The 22979-nt window shown below is 42.1% G+C and overlaps 1 protein-coding gene across 1 annotated transcript; it reads left to right on the top strand.

The window, feature by feature from the left end:
• Nucleotides 1-1139: 1139 nt before the first annotated feature.
• On the top strand, nt 1140-17786 carry LOC133779027 (uncharacterized). The gene is made up of 6 exons (XM_062219032.1): nt 1140-1382; nt 15686-16221; nt 16377-16569; nt 16767-16831; nt 16942-17152; nt 17421-17786. Exons 1-6 carry the CDS (start codon nt 1140-1142, stop codon nt 17784-17786), a joined length of 1614 nt encoding a protein of 537 aa, XP_062075016.1.
• Nucleotides 17787-22979: the final 5193 nt, after the last annotated feature.

The raw sequence follows: 22979 nt of genomic DNA, 5'->3' as shown, positions 1-22979 counted from the left end.
AGCCCCCGTCCCCGTAGGCTCGGAGATCCTTACGTTCTTATCCGGGTTCCTCCAGTACGGGAATTTCCTGAACCCGGACGACATGGGGGATCGAGTCCATTCATTTGCTTTAGAGGAATTGAGTCGCGCCCGGGGCATAGATGAGGGTTCGTCCCGGGTCATTTTTAGCTTTGACATGTGTGTTTTTGTTTCTGTTTGGTTTACCATCCTAGCTCCCTTTTCTGTACTTTTACAGGGGACTCTGATATGTCAACCCCTGCCAGCGAAATAAGGCAGCTCCTCAAGGACAGGACGGCCAAGAAGGCGGCCAGGAAGAACAGCGAGGCGACGGGCCCGGAGCCCAGTCTCAACAAGGAGGCATCCGGGCCGGAGCCTCGTTCCGGTGGGAGGAGCCTTGGCCGCGGTCCCCATCCAAGCCGTGGAGCCTGCTGCAGTCTCCACCCCCGCCCAGCACCCCGTAATTGATTTGGAGGCGGGTGCAACGGCCAGCAAAAGCTCTGGGAAAAGGGGCTCGGACGCTGGCGTGGAAGAGGGCAACACCGGGAAGAGGCCCCGGACGAGGCAAACTAGCTCGGCTGAAGAGTCACATGGTGAGAGTCAGCTGGCCACGAAGGAGGTCCCTGCACTGCCCGTTCTCCCCCTACGTCCGACTCTTCTTGAGGAGGGGGAGTCCGCTTTATGGGATGAGCAGTCCCGGCTGATCAACCGGACCTGGGAAAACGGTCGGGGCTGGAGGGACGAAACTTACAGAGCCCTGACGATCCGCCGTCAGGTTGAATTCGTGGAGTGTCCTGCCGAGTTCAGCGCTCCTCAGTCGATCGTGGATCGGCCAGCTGCCGAAGCGGGCTTCTGCCCTAAACTCGGATAGGACACGGCCCCCCTGTCGGCTGACCTGCTAGACCAGGTGGGCAACACCATGTCCAACCTCCAGCTCAAGAGGTACGCCATGATAGCCAACCCGGACGTACTGTTCATCTCCCAGGCTCTCCACCACCAGGCCACCGCGGTAACTTTTACTTGTCTTCTTATATTCCTTCCCTTACTTGTTGATGAGGATTTTATTTTCTAACTTTTCTTTGCTCCAGGTTGACCTGCTATCCCATCGGAGTGCCGATCTAGTGGCCGAGCTAGCCATGAAGATGGAGATGGCCAAGTTGGAGCTGGAGGTAGTAGTGAATCAAAGGGAGGCCGCCAAGGAGGCCCTTGCCCGGGAGGTGGCCCATGCTCAGACGAAGCGCGAGGAGTTCGACCGTGCCAAGGCCGGATTGGAAGAGGAGTTGTCCCGGAAATCAAAGGAGGCCGATGAGCGGGCAACACTTTTGGAGGCGGCCACGGCTCAGTCTGTCCTGGATAAGGAGGAGATCCAGGCATTGAAGGACCGGGTCTGCGAACTGGGCGACTCTCTCCTTGAGGAGAAGGAGACGCACGAAATATCCCGCCGCGAAAAGGAGGAGGCAGAGGGCTTGCTGGAGGTCACCTTTGATGATGCCATTTACATGGCCTGGTGCAAGGACAAGAGTATGCACCTCCTTGTCTTCCCTGATCCAGAGTCGAAGCGGGCCGAGTTCGAGGCCAAGGAGAAGGAGGACGCGGACCTCCGGGCCGACGAGTTGTAGGCCCGAACCCCGGCCTTGTCCCCTCTTCTTTTTATTTTTTATTAGTACTTTTGGCTTATAATTAAGTTCAAAACACTGCTACCTTCTCTGGTGTTTATATAGGCTTCCTTTCGTTATTTCGAGTAGAAATTTCATTTTTTTGCCGCTGTTAATTGATTGTGAGGGTTTAGTTCCGGTTCCAACGGCCTAGACTAGACCAAACGACTTAACTCACCGAGTTTTTAATCCTGGCACCAAAGCCAGGGCCATCGGGGCTTAGTTTAACTTGGAGCTTTGTTCTCATTTTATCACCTTTAGGCCATGGCTTTGCCCTGGGGCCACCCGGATGCTTGTACCTCCCGGATATCAATTGTCTAGAACGGGACGAGCCTTGGGCTCGGTCCTCTTTATATTTTTATCCCCAGACATCGCTTGTCTGGGGCGGGACCGGCCTTGAGCTCGGTCCTCTTTGTTTTATACCCCCGGACATCGTTCGTCCGGGGTGGGACCGGCCTTGGGCTCGGTCGTATTTTGAACCGGGGCTAACCTGAGCTTGCGCCTCGCTGGGTAATCGCTTATACCCAGTACCCCCCGCAAGTGGGCAGAGACTGGTCTGGGGTCACTTGAGAAAGATTACCATTGTTTTACAATAATCCTTTATGACGTTTTGCACATGCCATTTTCATTGTTTGAAAAAAAAGGGTCGCCCTGAGGCGTACATTGTTTACAACAAAAATATTAAATTGAAACGCGGTCTCCCGACTACTGATAGTATTTACGGAGATGCTCCACATTTCAGGCTCGCGGGACTTCTGAGCCATCGAGCCACTTTAAGCGGTATGTCCCGGGGCACACCTCGTGCTGGATCTCGTACGGCCCTTCCCAATTTAGGCCCAGAACCCCCACTCTCGGATCTTGAGTAGCAGGGAAGACTCTTCGCAAGACCAAGTCGTCGGTTCCAAACTTACGGCTTTTGACTTTGGAGTTGAAGTATCGTGTGATCTTGCCTTAGTACATCTTCAACTGCACCTGCGACTCTTCCCAGATCTCTTCGATGAGATCTAGTGATTCTTGGAGTAAGGCGTGGTTCTGGGCGGGGTCATACGTGTCTCGTCGGTGGGACGGGACTGTCGTTTCGATCGGGATGACGGCTTCGCATCCATAGACCATAGAGTAGGGGGTGTGTTCGGTTGACGTCCTCTCGGTCGTTCGGTAAGCCCATAGTACGCAAGGCAGTTCCTCGAGCCATTTGCTTTTACAGGCCTGGAGGTTTTTCTTCAGTGTCCCCTTCAGGATTTTGTTCATGGTTTCTGCCTGCCCATTTTCCTGGGGCTTGGCAACCGTGGAGAAGCTCTTGATGATACCGTGCCTCTCACAAAAACCCGTGAAGTGGATGTTGTCGAACTGCTTCCCGTTGTCGGACACGATTTTGTGGGGGAGGTCGTATCGACACACTATGTTATTGATGACGAAATCTAAGGCGTTTTTCGAAGTGATTGTATTCATGGGCTCTGCCTCAACCCACTTTGTGTAATAGTCCACGGTCACGATGGCATACTTCACCCCTCCCTTCCCGGTCGGGAGGGATCCGACGAGATCGATCCCCCATACTGTGAAGGGCCAGGGGCTAGTCATCAAGGTTATTTCTGTCGGGGGGGGGGGGGGGGGGGGGGCGCGGGACCTTCGCGTACCTCTGGTACTGTTCGCACTTGCGGACGTAGTCAGTACAGTCTTTCTTCATGGTTGGCCAGAAGTATCCTTGGCGCAAGATCTTCTTGGACAGGCTGGGCCAGACGGTGTGATCTCCGCAAAAACCTTCGTGCACTTCGTGCATGATGGCGCTTAGTTCAGTTCCGGGCACACACCTGAGGTAAGGCATGGACAAACCCCCGCGATAGAGCTTTCCGTTCATCATGACATATCGGTGGACTTGATACTGGAATTTCTTGGCTGCGGCCCAGTCTGCTGGAACTTCCCCAGTAGTCAGGTAGCGGATGAGCAGTCCCATCCAAGAGGTGGAGTGATCGACGGTGTGGACTGCAGGTGCCCTGATGCTTGGGACAGAGAGATGGTTGACGGGGACCAGTCCGGTCAGCTCTGCCTCGGCGTCAGTGGCCAGTTTTTCTAGCGTATCCGCGAAGACATTTTTCTCCCGGGGGATTTGGCGGATGGAATGCTTTGTGAATGCCTGTAGCATTTCCCTCGTTTGAGTCACATAGGCCGCCATTGTCTCTCCTTTAGTCTGATATTCTTTGAGATTTTTCTGACAACTAGCTGGGAATCGCTATAGATTTCTAGGTTCGCTGCCCCTACCTCCCGGGCCAAACGCAGCCCAGCTAAGACAGCCTCATGGTCTGCTTCGTTGTTCGACGCCTTGAACTGGAAACGGAGGCCATTTTGTAACTGGTGCCCCTGCGGTGATACCAAGATGATCCGGTCCCTGGCCCCGTTTTCATTCGAGGCTCTGTGCACGAAGACTTTCCACACGGGCGCCATAGGGGCTTTGGGAATATTGTCTTTCGGAGGCACCCCGGAACATTCAACGATGAAATTGGCCAGGGCATGTCCCTTGATATACACCCTAGGGACGTAGGATATATCGAACTGGCTTAGCTCCATGGCCCACTTCAGGAGTTTTCCCGATGACTCGGGCTTCTGTAACACTTGCCACAGAGGATGGTTGGTCAGGACCTTTATGGTGTGGGCCTGAAAATAAGGTTGAAGCTTTCGGGATGCCATCAGCAGGCAGCATTTCAGCTTTTCGATCAATGGGTACCGAGATTCAGCATCCAGCAATCGCTTGCTTACATAGTATACCAGGAGCTGTGCCCTTTCTTCCTCTCGTACCAACGCGGCGCTGATCGCGTGCTCAGTCACGGCCAGGTACAGATATAGAGGCTCCCCTTCTACCGGTTTCGCCAGGATTGGGGCTCGGGCCAAGTTTTCTTTCAGCTTATGAAAGGCTTCTTCGCATTCGGATGACCATTCAAAACGCTGGCTTCCCCGAAGGACGTTGAAGAATGGAATGCACTTGTCCGTGGCTTTGGAAACGAAGCGGTTCAAGGCAGCTATTCGCCCAGTCAGGCTTTGCACGTCCTTATGCTTTCGGGGAGAGGCCATATCAATCAGTGCCTTGATCTTATCTGGATTGGCTTCTATTCCCCGGAAACTCACTATGAAGCCCAGGAACTTCCCGGAGGCCACGCCAAAAGTGCACTTTTTGGGATTCAGCTTCATCCCGTACTTCCGGATGACTGCGAAGGCCTCCACCAGGTCATTCGAATGGTTCTAGGACATCTTGGACTTGACCAGCATATCATCAATGTATACCTCCATGTTTCGCCCTAACTGGGCCCGGAACATTTGGTTGACGAGCCTTTGGTAAGTGCTCCGGCATTCTTCAGTCCGAAAGTCATGACTATGTAACAGTAAATTCCCTTGTCGGTTTGAAAGCTGGTGTGCTCCTGATCTGCCACGTGCATAGAGATCTGATTGTAGACGGAGTAAGCATCCATGAAGCTCAGGATCTCGTATCCGGACGTAGCATCCACCATTCGATCGATCCGGGGCAGCGGGAAACAGTCCTTCAGATAGGCTTTGTTGTGGTCCGTGAAGTCGATGCATGTTCTCCACGTCCCGTTCGGTTTCGGCACCAAGACGGGATTGGCCAGCCACACGGGGTACACAACCTCGTGTATGAAGTTGATGGAAAACAACTTCTCAACCTCCAGCTTAAGGGCCTCAGCCCTCTCTGTCCCCAAAGGCCTGCATTTCTGGCGAACCGGGGTCGTGTTTGGGTCAATACTTAACGCGTGGAAAATGATATTTCGGTCAATCCCAGTCACGTCTGAGTGAGACCAGGCCAGGATATCCTGGTTTCCCTTGACTTGGGCAATGATGGTGGCTCGAACATCTGCCGGCAGACTTTTTCCGACTTAGATGATCTGGGTCAGATCGGTGTCGCTGATGAACACCTCTTCTGTCTCGTCCATTGGTTCCAGGACGCAGTCGTCCCCTATCCGTGGGTCCAGGTCATCTTCTTCCTGGATCACCCTCTCAGCGGGTGGGAGGGGAATCGGTTCGACGAAGTCCTCAACGGGTTCCTCCCGGATCATGTATATGGGCTGGGCCGACACATGGTAGCACTTCCGGGCGCTCTTCTAGTCTCCCCGGACAGTTCCTACCCCTCCGCTGTCGCATGGGAACTTCATGCAAAGATGACGGATGGAGGTGATGGCTCCGAACTCGACCAATGCGGGCCAGCCAAAAATGACGTTGTAAGCGGAGGGACAGTCCACCACTACAAAGGTCCATAACTTGAACGAGTGCTGCAATTCACTCCCTAGTGTAACCGGCACCTGGATCTTTCCCATGGGGAGAAGTGCATCTCCGTTGAAGTCGTAAATCTGGGTCAGGCACGATGCCAGATCCACTTCAGTCAAGCCAATGGTGATGAAAGTGGGCTTGAACAACAGGTTGACGGAGCTCCCGTCGTCCACCAACACGCAGGACACCAACTTGTTGGCGATTTGAGCATCTATGACCAGCGGGTCGTGGTGCGGAAAGTGGACATTGCGGGCGTCGTCCTCCGTGAAAGTGATGGGGAGGTTTATCAATTTAGGGCGCTGAGCCGGGGCCTGGACAAGGGCGCACACCTCCTGATCGTGGTCTAGCTCGCTTAGGTAGCACTTTAGGTCATTCCTGGATGGTCCTCCCAGGTGAGGTCCGCCCGAGATGGTGGCCACATATCCGTCAACTCGAGGGGGTGCCGCCCTGGAGGGGTAAGGCATTCCGGGGCCGGGAACCTGCGTGATGGGGGCCCCCTGAGGGGTCTGCGCCGGGGGTCCCTGTGCATACCCTCCCAGAGGTAGGTATGCCCTGGGCGTTCCCGGGACCGTGGGTTGTCCGGGGCTTGCTGACAGGCCCATGACTCCCACGGGCATCCTAACCCATTGGTGGAGGTGCCCCAGCTTGATGAGATTTTCGATCTCATCCTTGAGCTGCCGGCATTCATCGGTGGTGTGGTCCAAATCCTTGTGATAGGCTCACCTTTTGCTGGTGTCCCTCAGATTCCTTCCCCCTTTGAACATGGGGCTAGGTTTCCGGCAGTGAACCGCCTTTTCTGTGGCCAGGTAGACGTTCTCCCTGGTGTCCACCAGATTGGTGTATTCTGAATATTGGGGCTTGTAGCCTCTCTTTCCTTTCTTGACCGGCTTGGGCCGGTTCTGGCCTCTGCCAGATCGCTTCCCCCGGGAGGGGTTCACGCTTGCCTCAGTCTCTCCTGTCTGTGACTGCTGGGCCCCGACAGGGGCCATGCTGTGTCCTGCTGGCGCAACGCCATAACCGAAGAAGTGGGTGGATTGGGCCGGGGCATACCTTGAAGTGGCAGGGCCATACACCGTAGGAGTGTAGCTGTCCCCGGGCGTGATGGCCGGTCCCGGGGCAATGGGGGGCGCGGTACAAGACTGCGCCGGGAACTGTCCCCCATATACAGGGAACGATTGGGGGACGGGCTCCAGAGCCGAAGGCCACCTGAAAGCCTGGATCTGAACTTCCTCCCAGTTGATGAATCCTTGGGCCTTGTTGATGAACTCTTCCAGGGTAGCGGCCTTGCTACACTGCATGTCATCCCAAAGGGGGGACCTGGCTCGGATTCCGGACTGCAGTGCCACCAGGCGCTGTCCGTCGTCCACTTTCGTCTTGGAGGCTTCTTTAGTGAAGCGCTGGATGTAGGCCCTCAGTGTCTCCGCGGGGAGTTGCTTGATATTTGCGAGGGTGCTGATCTGCATATCCATCCTCATGGCGGCCACGAACTGTTTGCGAAACGCTGACTGCAGCTCGGACCAAGATTGGATGGATCCCGACTTAAGTCTCTTCCACCACTCTTCGACAGGACCGCCCAAAGTGATCAAGAAACAGAGGCACTTGTCGTCGTCACTGACATGGGCCACCGTCATGAGCCGGTTGTATCGGGACAGATGGTCCCTGGGGTCGGTGTTTCCGGTATAGGCGGTGAGGCTTGGCATCTTGAACCCCTTGGGGAGTATGGCGTCCAGGATGTGCCTTGCGCAGGGCTCTTTATCCTTTTCATCGGAGTCGGTGTCCGCGCCTTCTTGCTTGCGGACCAGATGATCCGTGACCTTTTTCAAAGCGGCCATCTGCTCCATGAGCTGCCTGGCCATGCCATCCTCCAGGGGGATTCTTTCGTTCCTCCTGTCGTTGATGTTGTTTTTGAGGTCGCCACCTCGCGGGAGGATCTTTTCTTTGCGGGCCCGCTCTTTCCGAGCGTTCAGTCCATCGCATAAGTCTATCCAGGACGTATCATCCCCTGAACTGAGGGCATGATGCTCCTCGCTGCGAGGCCGCCCCCGACGATTCTTGTTAACCGAGGCACTTGGGTGCAAAGATCTTTCCCGCCCGTCTCGCCCTGGGGCGTGCCGGGGCTGTGCGTTCCGCAGCCGCATCCCCTACAGATCGATCGGGTGGCCACGTCCTGGGACGGGGCGCACCTTCTCTTTCCTAGGGAGCGGCCGGGAACGAGTCCCAGCCTTTGCGATGGGGGTGGCCTTTTCTCGGGTCTTTCCACTGGCCTTATTTTTCTCCCTGTCCGGGTTTCCTGGAGCTGGCTTAGGAAACGGTTCCGGGGGAGGGGCCGGGCTTGCTCCTTCGGGGACCCCGGCTCGTGCTTGTGGAGCAGGCTGCTGCGATCATGGAAGTGGGTCAATTGCGGGATTGGCTATCGGACCCTGCGCCGCCATGAATGCCTGTAGGGCCTGGAGAGACTCTTGTATCCGTCGATGCGCCTCCGCTTGCTCAGCGATCCTGGCTTCCTGGTCTAGGACTTGCTGCCTCAGTCTGGTCACCTCCAAGTCCTGCTGGTTGGGCTCTCCTTCGGGGATCTCGGGATCTGCAGCTTCGTCGTGGTATTCCCCCTCATTTTCCTCTTCATAATATTCCTCCTTGTTTTCCTCTTATTATTCTGTCCCACCCTCGTAGTCTTGTGACTCGTCATGGTGAGATGTTTGAGGAGGCGCGTTCTCGGGCAGATCCTGAGGGAGATGTTGTGAAGGCAGCAGGTCTCTGTTGCCCTGCTCTAGATTGCTAGGGTCGAAGGTTGTGTGTCATGTGTTCACCATTGTAGTAAAGGCTTGACGTTAGCACTAGCTTCCTTCAGCTCTCAATGAAAGCACCAAACTGTTTACCGAGATTTTCGGAAACTATATTAATGAATATTATTTAAGAGTAACGATAAGAAAAGTAGAAGGTTAACACAGGATTTTTACATGGTTGGGGCGTTAATGAGCCTTAGTCCACGAATCAATAGTATTAGAGCTTGGAAAGCCTTTTACAATGGAGTTTCTCTCTATATTTTTACAGAGAAACTGTATACTAGTTGAAGAGAGATCATTTTTCCAGTGTTCTATAGCCTGTATTTATAGGCTTATGGGAGCACTGGGTCTGGGCCGGGTATGACCCGGGCCCATCAGAGATAAGGATACTCTTGGCCTTTCTAGTGGAAACCCAATATAAAAGATAAAACATACATGAATTCCAGACAAGTTAAGGCCCAATAAGTTGGCCCAAGAGCTATATTTCGCCTGACAAAACTGTGCTTTTGGTCTAGACACTTCGAGTTACGAGGCAGATTCAGGGGACAAGACCAGTCAGAGTTCTTGGCAACGCAGATCTGAAACAACGGTGTGCAATCCCGAGGTGGCCTTTTCCGTAGGTGAAAAGTGGGGACAACGCCCACGCGGAGTGGGGCGGCTTCAGAGTCCTGGACTCTTGGTCCCTCCAACCGGGGACGATGTGATCCGGGTTCGTTTACCTTTGTCCCTCTTCATTTACCACAGGCCCGGACCGTACCAGGGTCCGGGACCAGGACGCGTATGTCATGGGGGGTTCGAACTGTCTGCACGTCTCCCGGATGATCGGACCCGGATGACCATACCGGACCCCCTAATGGGCCCAGAAGTGCACCCGAGCCCGTGCCCCTCTTGGACATTCCCGTACCAAGAGGCCCTAGGCCGGGCCCACATGTTGAACAGCCCTGACCATGGGCCTGGACGAATGTCTCGGGTCCACGTAGGAAATGGGGATAACAAATACATTAATCAATCACAAAAAAAAAACAATACCCAAGGGCTCGGGATGATATCCAAGGGCAAGGGCAGGAGGGTTACCCAAGGGCTTGGTATGCTCCAATGCAATCTGAAGAAAAAAAAAACAAAAACAACCACAAAAAATTGAATAAACCCATTACAACAAAATACAAAATACACACAAATAATAATCAAAACTACATTTTCAAGGGCACAATAGGAAGAAGGGGGTGTATATGGACTAACCTTAAAAGGAGAGGGTGAAAAATGGGGCTGAAACACCCTGGGGCAGTGCTATGCAGCGGAGAGAGATGGAGAACCGTCTCTGTTTCAGAAAATTTTTGAGACAATTGGGGAAGAAAGGCTCTGCCTAGGAAGTTATATCGAAGGTTTCTATAGCGATGACATGAAACAACGCACACATTGTTTCAATTACCTTATTTGGACCTTATAGCGACGACATGACAACGATATTTTGGCAGACTTTTCTTGGCAGTAAACTTCCCTCCTATTTTTTTGGGACCCTATAGCAATGACATTTCATCTCTATAGATCCTAAAATTTTGGACAACTTTGACATTTGGCGTCGTGTTTTCCCTCCATTTTTTTGGCAACATACATCGATGATATGTCGTCATTGTAGAGTCAGATCTTTTAGAGGGATTTTTCATTTGCCTGCCTTGTGTTCCCTCCAGTTTCTTGGCACCCTAGTCGCAGTAGGGTGCCAGGAAATTAGAGATATTAACTATTTGGTTGTGAACACTACAACGACGACATGTCGTTGTTGTAGAGTATTTTTCTTGTAGTGATAACCACTTTATGTTTTATTTAAAAAAAATATAAAAAAACGTACAATCATCTTGTGAACAGAGACATCACCATTAATTTTGGCATTGCAACCGGCGACCATGGAAATGTTTCTTAGCGACCATGGTGACAGCCAACAGCAAGAGAAGAAATGTCATAATGCTAGGCATGCTGAAGAAAGTTGATTCTTGAGGATGTAGGAGATGTTGTGCAGGGGGAATAGGGTCGATCTTGAGATCGACATCTTTGCCGGCAACCATGGTGACAGTGACAGAGAGCCTCACACATTCTCTCCAAAGTCACAGGAGGAGGAGAAAGTCGATTATGAAGAAAGGAGAGAGAGAAAAAATGGAAATATCGGAGAAAAATGACTTCATCGGGGAAGGAGAGATAGATATGATTAATTTTATTTTTGAAAGGGTGATTAATTTTTTTTTTGAAAGTATAAAAAATCATTTTCAAAATTTTAATTGAATTAAAAAAAAAAAAAAGATACAAATAATATTACTAAACATAATTTTGGATTTGTTTTTATATTTTTAATCAAATAAACAGAAAACTGTTTTATTAATGGCTATCGAATGCTACATAAACAAGCAATGTAAAGTTGGACGTATAAAAAAATTCAACATTAATTTCCTAACATATGTAAGGAAGAGTAAAAGAAGGGTGGATTACTTGGGATGTATGCTCTCTATTTTGCATTTGTTTAATTACCGCGTTTCAATGATCAAACTTGACTAGACCTCAAAATTAACAACCATTTTTAATCCTTGACAATCATAAAGCATCATAGTTAATAACAAAGCTAGAACAAAATTAAAAGTATATTTAGAAGAAGAAAAATCCAGTGTTATTATAACCTCTAATTAGAAGAAGAAAAAAAGCAAGTGTTATTATAACCTCTAATATATAATTCTCTTTATACTCTTTCTCCCACGTTCTCTTTCTCTCTCGCACACACAAACACGCATACTCGACCTTTCTTGTGTCCTTTTACATTTACATTTTTTTAGCGGATCCCATACTCCCTTCAAAAATTAATTTTAGCGAAGTTATAAATTAAAGCTTCTCTATATTCAGGTCATTTATACAACAACTCTTTTCTTTTCGCCAAGCTTGGTGTGAATTAAGTTGACTAAGTCTTAAAATTTCTACCCAACTAAAACATATCAAAACCTTCGAATTCAATATTCATTATTGGACTAGAAAAAGGGAGACTGAAATACAACTTCCAAACCTCTTGGCTTCGTATGCGAGGATTTTGATCAATCAAACCGATCAAATTACACAAATGAGAAAATATTGGAATTTACACATCGAAATACTATTCTAGTTGTGACGTACATATATTGCAATATAATGTTGGATTGTGATGTTCGTTGGATTAGATTGAATTACTTTTCTTTTAATGTCTAAAAAAATTAGGAAGTTCGATGAATATTAATTTTGTTTTCATTGATATATACACTACAAAAAAAATAGACTTTAACTTCAGTTTTTATACATAAAATTGTTGGAAAATACACAAAAAGTGAAGTTAAAGCTTTTAACGAACTTTTAACTTCATTTTTTGGTTTGACACTCGCAATAATTAAGCTACTACTTCAGTTTTATTGAAGATAAATAGAACGAAGCTTTTAACTTCGATTTTTTTAAAACACCCAAAGTTAAAAATGTATCATTTAACTTCGGTATTTTACCTTTTAACTTTGGTCTTTTCGTAATAACCGAAGTTAAGAGTACCTTCTAACTTCGGTTTTTTTTTATAAAAAAAATGAAATTAAAGGTCTTTAAAACCATTTTTCACATGCACGTCTCCTCATTCTGAAATGTAAAACAGAACCGAAAATCCTCATTACCACCGTGAAAGAGAAAATGGTTTCACATATTTTCCATCATTTTTCTTGTTTTCTTCCAATTTCTTTCGTCATTTTTGCTAAAAAAAAGGCCCATCTAGATCATAGAAAACTGGTTATATTTAGCTTTGAGAGGAAAAAGTTGTTCTTTTCATAATGGGTATGGGTGGTGGTCTAAAATACCAATTATTTTGGGTTTTTGAATGGATTTTCAACATCCATACACATTTTTGAGCTTTGAAATAAGTACAAATCATTTAATATTTGTTCGTATGATATATATTTTTTGCTTATTATTTCGAATTAATTATATTTTTGATAATGTTTTTAAGGTTGATAATCTTAATTTGGAGTTGCATTTGACTATTTAAGAAGGTATGCATCTTCCAAATACGTGTTTATGATAATTTTCGTTATTAATCCGAATTTAACATTATTATATTAATAAATTTATAATTTTCTATTATTTTATAAAATATTATTATTTATAATAATTATTTAGTGTATTAATCAAGTTAATATTTTGTTGTTGAAAAAAATAAATTAATTTGTTGTTGCTGAAAAAAAAAAAATCAAGTATGTTGTTGTGTAAAAAAAATCAAGTTATTATTTTGTTCAAAGAGTCATTTGTATAAATATGTTTTAATGTTTAGTTTGTATTAAATATTAAATATGTTTAGTACTAAATATGTATAAAATCAATAATTTTAATACTTTATTTTTGTTTAAACTTTTTAGGACAATTATTGTTTTAGCGGTTTTTGGTTTTGAATTGGTGGTTACTAACTTAAAGATTAATTTGAAGTTAAGTAAGTATTTTAGTTTTATTTATTACTATTGCACATATTTATAGAAGTATAGTTATGTCATATTGAATTTAGTGGAAATTAAGTTCGAAATTAAAATTAGTGAAGTAGGTTCTGGAAAATTTGTGTGTTGCGGTGGTATAAGGATGAAATTATGCATGTTAATTGTTGTGTTTCTTTGTATTAAATTAATATGTACTATTGAAATTAAGATATGTTTTAGAATCAGAAGAAACTCTACCTAATTTTTTTTAGGATTTATTAATTGAACATGTTTTTTAATATGTAATATTTATTTATAGAGTTATAATTTAAACTTTTTAGGTTTGGCCGTAGGTTTTGAATAGAATATCGGAAATTTGTGTTACGGTAATAACCATAAGCCCCTAGTTTGAACTTTGAAGTAACCTTATCATGCTTCTTTGCTGAATAATGTTACTTTGAACTACGTGACTTATGGATACCGTCAAAATTCAAGGCAAGCATTCAAGATGGAAAATAGATTAACATGAGTTCTATTGTAATTGGAGACTAATCTTTGCTTTTTGGTATAAAATATCTCTTTAATTTCTGATAAACTTGACATGATTATACTTATCTACTTTGTGAATTGTTGCAAATTTTAATTGTAAATTGAATGTCAAACAAGTTTGGGTAGTCCTATTTATAGGGGACATTATGCTAATTTTTTTGAAAAATATTTAATACTTAAGAAATTTCAATATTTTAAATAATTACTTAGGTGAACTTTACATGTTTAGTTGTATGAACATTTTAGATGTTTATGTAGTACTTAGTTTTTATTTATATATGAATATGTGTATATATATATGTACATTAAGTTTATATAGTTTGTGAATTTTATTTAATTTTAAGTTTATTGGAATGTTCAAATATATTTATTAATATTAAAATAATTGCAAATTAGAATTAATAAAATATTATAAAAAATAAAATAATAATACAAATAACATAAATATTTTTTTCAGGAAAAAATACTTTTAACTTCGAGTTTTACATAATAATCGAAATTAAATTGTACTATTTAACTTCAATTTTTACATAATAATCAAAGTTAAAGAGTACTATTTAACTTCGGTTTTTATATATTTTTAACTTTATTCGGATTAATTTCGATTAATATTTCAGTGAGATCAGAAGAATAACAAGCAAAAATTCGAAGTTAATGCTTATATTTTTTAGTAGTGATAGATCTCTTTTGACAAGTATAAATAAACGAGGGCTTGCCTTTTTGGGAATGCCTAATTAAATTGCTAATTACAAATATGGTATTGGTAATCACAATAAATTCATGTGATTTTAGGCACAATAAGTTGGTAAGGCATGACACAAGCGTGACAAGACATTATTAATTATTGGAATTTTTTTAATGTTTAATGATTTTTAAAACTTTTGTTGTATTAGGTATCATTTTCATATATACGCATTTATTTATTAATATTATACCTATTATTAATATAGAGATTATCATATATATATATATATATAAATATTATATGTTAAAATAAGGCTATCAATGAGGACAAATGAGCGAGTACACGAGTTTATGATCATTGCTATATGTAGAGATATGAACATAGAAACATTATGAATGATCTTGGGTCAGTCAGTCTGGCCAAGAATGACTCATACTAATATAGCTAATAACATGCCTATTTCACTTTGATAGTTATGCACCGTTGATGTAACTCCTAAATCAATATTAAATAATTACGTTTATTCAATTTTTATATGTATTTATATATATATATATATTTATAATTACATTTTCTTATATATATATATATATAACCGAGAAGAAGTGGAAGAGATGAAAATGACAGACAACATGCCATGGGTGTGGACCAATTTCATAGAGACGATTTGGCGACCAGTTCTGAAATCAGCTAAATCATCCTCTCTTTTCCTCTTCCTTCTTTTCCTTTTCTTCACTGCATTGGTGTCACTATGCTTCTTCAAAACTACTAGTACTGTAAGTTTCTGGCTTTTTTTGGGGGGGCGTGTTATATACAGTGTGTGTTTTTCTGCTTATTGTTCAAATGTAAATTTGATTGTATTTTTAAGCTCACCTTACTCACCTTATCTCTACTACTTATTCGGATTCATATTGTTTAGGGTATCATATTGTTTAGGGTATCATCAAGTGCTTAGTTGTATCCATAATTTAGTGGAATATTCCATGCCTCCCCTTTAAAGATAAATTATATATGTTTTCGAAATTTCTAAATCATTTATTCTTAATAAATAAAAAGTCAGCACACAGTTCTTGGTGAGTTTCGCCTCTAAAATCGAAGATATTTACATTAATATTCATCAAAATTCAAGAAAATTAGACAAAGTAAAAACCATTTACTACTCAAATTTTATACAAAATGTTTACTACTAAATATTCAAGCTAGCAACATTTTATAATATTTAAAATTCTATAGCTAAATAGTGAAGATTCATTGATCTGTGGTCTTTATATGAATTTTCTCGATCGCTGTTTGTCACAGAGTATTGTAAATACCATAACATTCTACAAATATCCTAAGAGTATATCCGAAATCCCATTGAATTGCACTGCTTACGGCCATTCAGGAAAATGTCCCTCGCACTATCCCATTGCCTACAACCCCAAAGAAGATCCAGATCGTTCATCTTACGACACGTGTCCAGAGTACTTCCGTTGGATTTATGAAGACCTGAGGCCATGGGCCCGTACAGGGATTTCTAAGGACATGGTGGAAAGAGCTCAAAGCATGGCCCACCTAAGACTGGTGATAATAAAGGGCAAGGCTTACGTGGAAACGTATAAGAGGCCGTTCCAAACTAGAGACATTTCCTCTCTGTGGGGGATCCTACAGTTGTTACGGAGGTACCCAGGTAGAGTTCCTGATTTAGATTTGATGTTAAATTGTGGAGATCGACCAACAGTTCAGTCAAGCGCATACAGTGGGCCCAATGCCACATCACCACCTCCATTGTTTAGATTCTGTAGGGATGACACTACACTTGACATTGTGTTCCCTGATTGGACATTTTGGGGTTGGTACGATATTTGAAATTTTCTGTTATTGTTTCGTTCGTTTAACTACATTTTGAATAAAATTGTTACATAAAATAAGATCTTTAGTGATCGAAAATGATATTATTTACATATTCTAGTATTACGTAAATCTAGTCTGAACTCGTATTCTTGTTTAGGCCTGAGATAAACATAAAGCCATGGGTGTCTTTGTTGAAAGAGTTAGAAAAGGCCAATAAGAAGACCGAATGGGTGAACAGGGAACCTTATGCTTACTGGAAAGGAAATCCATATGTTGCTGTCAGCAGACAAGACCTCCTTAAATGTAACGTTTCAGACAAACAAGATTGGAATGCTCGTGTTTATGTCCAGGTTAAACATTTTGATTTATTCTTTATTTGATTGATTATGCCCTTAAAATTATCAGATACTTGCGTTTGTACAAGCATATTACCTAGTGACACATTAATAATATACATAAAATTTTTCAGTGTTGATGATAATGACAATATAAGTCTAATCATTGCTCATCAAATGTCTATGATCTAAATTACTCAAAATAAGTGCAGGATTGGGATCGAGAATCGAAGAAAGGGTACAAGAAATCAAATTTGGCAAAGCAATGTACTCATAGGTAAAGCACAATTTTCACATGTCTTTCCCCTATTACTTCTTATGAAGTTTACATATCACATATCCCTTTGTAGATTTCCCATTGAATAATTAGCTATGTTATTAATTTAGGTATAAGATTTACATTGAAGGGGCAGCTTGGTCTGTTAGCGAGAAATACATTCTTGCATGCGATGCTGTGACATTACTAGTGAAGCCGCGTTACTTTGATTTCTTCACTCGTGGTTTATTACCGAGGCACCATTATTGGCCCATTAATCCTGATGACAAGTGTAGATCCATTAAGTTTTCTGTTGACTGGGGCAACTCTCACCAAAAAGAGGTAATATTCCTAGATATCTCATGGTACATTGAAAACCTATGTTTGAAGCAAATATTTACTACTAACTTTTAGTTTATGGTTCAAACTAATGAATCTTATAGATCTTTTTTATTTGCTTGTCATTGTTAAAAAAACGAATTTTGAGTATGAGTAGTTAATTAAAATGTTGCATTCAAAACTTTATTATTTCTAAACATAGAAGCTAGCCAATCCAAGTGGTGAATTTGTAATTGAAAATAGTATTAATTTTTTTTTTGGTCATTTTTAGGCACAAGAAATAGGAAAGACAGCAAGTAATTTCATTCAAGAGGAGCTAAAGATGGAGTATGTGTATGACTACATGTTACATATTTTAAATGAATATGCGAAGCTATTGCAATATCAGCCTACTATACCTGAAAAAGGTACTGAACTATGTTCCGAGGCAATGGCTTGCTCAGCAAAAGGACTGACAAAGAAATTTATGATGGAATCAATGGTGAAAGGTCCTGCGGAGAGTAGCCCATGTAGCATGCCTCCTCCTTATGATCCTTCATCTTTATATTCTCTTCTTAAGAGAAAGACAAATTCATTAAAAGAAGTAGAGATATGGGAGAAGAAGTATAGGGATAATCAAGATAAGCAGCAGCCATAGAGGTCATTGTTATTTTTATACATAAAGAAACAGGAGCAGTAATTCTTTTTCATATACGTACACACACATTTATGTATCAAAATCAAGAAATTACAAAAATAATTCATGTATGATATTCCATTTTTGTTACACTTAATGTCGAAATATTGCAGAATTAAATATGTATTAATATAATATCTTGCCATTCAAAAGAAATTATTTAAAATGACATTGTCAAACACATGATTTATTATTAGCTAAATTAGTGACTAAAACATTTGAAAGTTGATTTGCTACTTTTATGATTTAACAAATTCTTAATTAAAAGCATTTACTAATTTACGTGTTTCTCAATCAAGAATTGATAACAACTTATAAAGAAATGAACACGAGAGATTTTTACAAGTTCACCATCTTTCAATAGCTAATCCTTGGTTCTTAGTCCAGTGAAAAATCCATTAAGCATCAAGTTCAAGTTTATAGAAGGTAATCAACTACACTTTCACTGCTACAAAATCTCCATTTCATGTCAGCCATCAGAGCTGATTTTGAAAATTCGTGTCAGTGGGGCATTGTGACAAACCCCACTGTAATATATGTTTTCCTTATAGATGGGTATTTTTGTAATTTTGTCTTGGTTCAAGGGTAAATTGTTAATTTTTGTGATTTATGTGTTATATGATATATGAATATATTTTTTCAAGATATTATAATTATGAATGAATTGATACGCATACCTATGATTTTCCAAAAAAAAAAAATGATGATCGGTGATCACACAGTTGTTCCTTCAACTATTAGGGGCATAAGTGTAAGGAATATTGAAAATTTGGGGTTAAAATATAATTATGAGTTTTATGGTAGAAATTTTAATTTCCAATAATTGAAACTATTAGTTTAAGGGGGGAATTACCTTTGCTTTAATGAATTAATAAGAAAGCTTGGATTAAGGATAGGATGGTAATTTGGTGATGGTGAGTCATTATAAATAGAAAGAGAGAGATCATGGTTAGTGTAACGCCCTGGTTACCCCAGAACAGTTACGGTGAACCGGAAATTTGACTCTCTACCCGAGTCCTTTGGTTAAAAACGTGCATCTAAGAGTTATTAATAGGCTAAGGTGGAAAACTAATAAAAAAGGAAATAATATATTTTATTAAATACATAAAACTGTTCATGGGCCCATAAAAAACATTTACAAGTTATTTACAACTCAAAATGGTTATTACTGTTTCAAGTTTACAAACCCGCCAACCTAATCGGCAAAAATAGGGTAAACCCCCTAGTTCCTCTAAGAACTCCTTGGCCGTGGTGGTCAAGCGGCCGCATATGTACACAACACCACCTAAGCTCTCCACTCAAGGCTGGGTGAGCTTTTCTTTTCTTTTACCTGCACCACATAGCACCCATGAGCCAAAGCCCAGCAAGAAAACACAATAATGCATATAGATATTAACAATTGATTAATATTATAATTACACAGAGCTTATGGCTCTTAAACAGATGAGTGATTCAACACTTGAGGTTCTGGTAAACCATACTGAGTGACAAACAAGCAAGTCACTAATTTAAACAAATGAGTGACTGCTGGGTAAGTCACTAGCTTAAATAGATGAATGACTGCTGGGTAAGTCACTAGCTTAAACAGATGAGTGACTGATGAGTAAGTCTCTAACTTAACAGATGAGAGACTGATGGGTAAGTCTCACGGGCTCAACACCCACAGCCATGTGACTAAATAGTCACTATGGCTCTAAGTGACTAGCCTTTGGCTAGGCAAGCGCTTATAGTATTCATCAAACTTGAGGTTGGTCCGGCATTAACGCTCTTCTGAGTCATTTAATGTAGATGTCGATTAGATCTAATATTTATTAGCTTGCGTTGAGCACGCTAAGGCTGTCCTGACTTATGAGTCAGCACTGTGTGACCAGTGCCCAGTACCACTGTCGAACTTGACTAATAAGTCACAGCTTCACAGTTGATACTGACACCTTTTCCAATTCTGACTAATTAGTCAGAACCATGCACAAGTGAGCAAGATTTGCTAAGCATTCAATAATCAATCCATGTCCACATTTACACAATCAACATGCCTCATGAATAACCATGCATGTCACATATGGAGTGCAGTTTTCTTACCTCTGATTCGAGCGAGAATGAATAAAAGAACGACCCTTGAGAACAATCTTAGTTTTAGTCCTTTAGCGGTCACCTAGTCATAACCAAATATGGGACACCATCAATAAAATGATTAACAAAGGTTCCCAAACCAAGATCTAGCCTCCGGGACATCAATCCCCACTAATCTGGGTAGTAGGAACAATCCCGAGGTCTAAAACCAAGTTCCTGAGGTCAAAACACTCAAACGGGCTCAAACCTGCCCAAGGGTTGCGGCCCTAGCACCTTGAGCCGCGACCCCCAGCCACACCAGGAGCAAGGGCCGCGACGCCCTATACCCAGGGCCGTGGTGCCCAGCAAGGCCAAAATCTTCCTCCTACTTTTTCGAGCTAGGGCCGTAGCGCCCAGCAAGGCCAAAACCCTCCTCCTGCTTCTTCGAGCTAGGGCCGCAGCGCCCAAGAACAAGGCCACAGCCCCCAACCTAGAACCATCCACAAACTCGGTTTTCATCATCCCAAACCCTCCAAAAACATACCTAAACACTTCCAAATCCACAAATCAAAGTTCCCAAGCTTCCCAATGATCCAAAACCATCAAATTCCGAGGCTCAAACGAACCAAAAACTCAACGATTCACAAAATCCAATTCGAAGCTTAGAAATTCTAAAAACTCAAAACTTAAAACTTAGATTACCTTTGATTGGGTTGTTTCTCATCAAATCCTTCGGTAAAGAAGCTTCTAATCTTTCCTAGGATCGCTATGCCTTAATCCTCGTTTGATTTCGACTCCTAGAACTCGAGATTTCTTCTAAAATGCCTCGAACGGTAAAACGTACTAACGGGAAGAGAACGAGAGGTTTTCTAACGTACGGTTCTATCTGACAAGCTACTTTAAGCTTAAGTAACCTTAAATAAAACCTAGTGCTCGGGGTCCCAAAAACACTCCCGGGGACATTATAGTCAAAACTCCCAGAATTTCCTCCTGATCTCAATAACTCCCAATTTATCATCAAATAACATTCTAATTACTCAATATCCCAATAAAAGACCCCCGTTATGACAAAACCACTAATTCATAAATATAAGACTGTCTCATGCCGAATAGCTCGAATATATCTCCATAATAATGGGATCTCATTCACAAATCACAATATGAACCAAAATACACAAATATGCCCTCACGGGCCAAATTACCAAAATATCATAATAATCAAATGTGGACCCACATGCATGCATATAACATCATATTATAATATAATTCACATAAACAGGCATATATTCTTTTAATGACATATTAAATAGTAATGGCCCTCCCGGCCTACTAATCGAACCATTAAACCGCATTAGGGATTTCGGGGCATTATAGTTAGGGTTAGGGTTAGGGTTGGATCTCATAATACACTTTCTATCTCACACTTGCACTAGCCTAAGGTTTGAAACATTCTTCTATCAATCTTGGATCTTTGGGAACTTGTTTGGGCTGTGATTGAAGAAAGGATTTTGTGGTTAAGGTTCTGTAATTTCTTGGGGTAAGATTCTTTTATGTTCTTGAGTTTCCATAGATGTTTTGATTAGGGTTCTTATTTCTTGAATGCATGTTAATGGTGTAATTTAGTATAGAGCATGATAGGTTATGTTAACCAGGAATAGATGCCTGTTAGAACCTAGATTATTGATTTATAATGGTTAGAAACATGCTATTGATGAATTAATGATGATATGATGTTAGGTTTTGTGATATATGTTCATAGCTTGGAGAAGAATAAGTTCTATTGCATGAGTTTTGTTAGGGTTATGGAGATAGGAAATGTTTGTGAATTTTAGGTATCTTTTGTTATTTCTAAGAGTTGTATGATGATATAGATGGATTTAAGACGAGGAAAACCCAAAAAGTATCGTTGAAAACTAATTTAAATTTAGAGCGTTATGGTTGTTCAAAGTTGGGTCGATGTCTGGTTTTGAACCACCACCTAGGCGCTATTGGGCTAGTGCCTAGGCGCTCGAGATGCCCAGGAATCTCTAGAAATGAAGTGCTTAGGCGCTTGGCTTTGACAGGGACATATTTTGGGGATTTTAAGGCCGTTTTGAGTTGTTTTACATGCGATTCGTTGGGGGCTCCCTCCTTGACTTCTTAAGGACTTTTAGAACTTTCTTGAGAACACTTTAGAGGGGTTTGAGTTTTAAAAAGAGTAAGAGTAATTGCATGATGTTTGGTTTGAGTTATGATTCTTCAAAAGTAAATGTTCGATTACACTAACGAGTTGTTGCAAGGAAGTGGGCCATTGTAAGGGTGGTATATTTATGGTTATAATGGTACGAACAACACTAATAAATGGTCAAAATGACACCAGTAATACGTATTATGATTGTATTATATTACACTATGATATACTAAGATATGTTATATTATGTTATGACTATGTTATGATACAATATGATATGTTATAGAACTCTATAATGTGAAGGTATTGATTATGAACGATATATGATTTGAGTAGTGAATTTTTGAAGTAGTGTATGTTTTATGTTTGTGATTTGGGGATTGTGTCCTACTTAGGTCTTCTTGTTGGGAATTAGCTCACGTGTGCTACATGTTGCAGGTAAGGGCAAGGTGATGAGTTGGAGCAGGCTCGGTCAGATGTGTGCATGTTGTGATATGCTGACCTATAGGTCAAGGATTGCCTACTTATGTATTATTAAAGTTGTTAAACCTTGGTTTTCATGTTGAGTCTTAAAACAAGTATTTCTACCTATGTTTTGTCTTATTTTAAATGCATAAAAGATGTTTTCTTTTAAATGACAAAAGGGTTTGAATCATGTTTGGTTTTAAATAATATCAGTAAATGTTTTGTTTTCATAAAGAAATTCATGTAAATATTAATTTGCCTAAATATGGAGTATTCAGTATGCTGACTGCCTTTTTCACTGCTAACTTAATTCGAGAGATTAAAGGATAAACAAGGGTAAACATAAGGTTTTACGTGGTTCAGGTTATAAAAGAATCCTAGTCCATGACTCTCTATTATTTAGTGATCTTGAAGCTTAAGGTAGCAAGCCTCAATGGTGATTCTTAGGCAACGTATATATTGCATTGAGT

Source organism: Humulus lupulus, chromosome 5 (genome assembly GCF_963169125.1).
Source record: "Humulus lupulus chromosome 5, drHumLupu1.1, whole genome shotgun sequence".
Lineage (NCBI taxonomy): Eukaryota > Viridiplantae > Streptophyta > Magnoliopsida > Rosales > Cannabaceae > Humulus > Humulus lupulus.
Note: the sequence above shows the minus strand (reverse complement) of the source record. Positions and strands in the feature narration are given on the sequence as shown.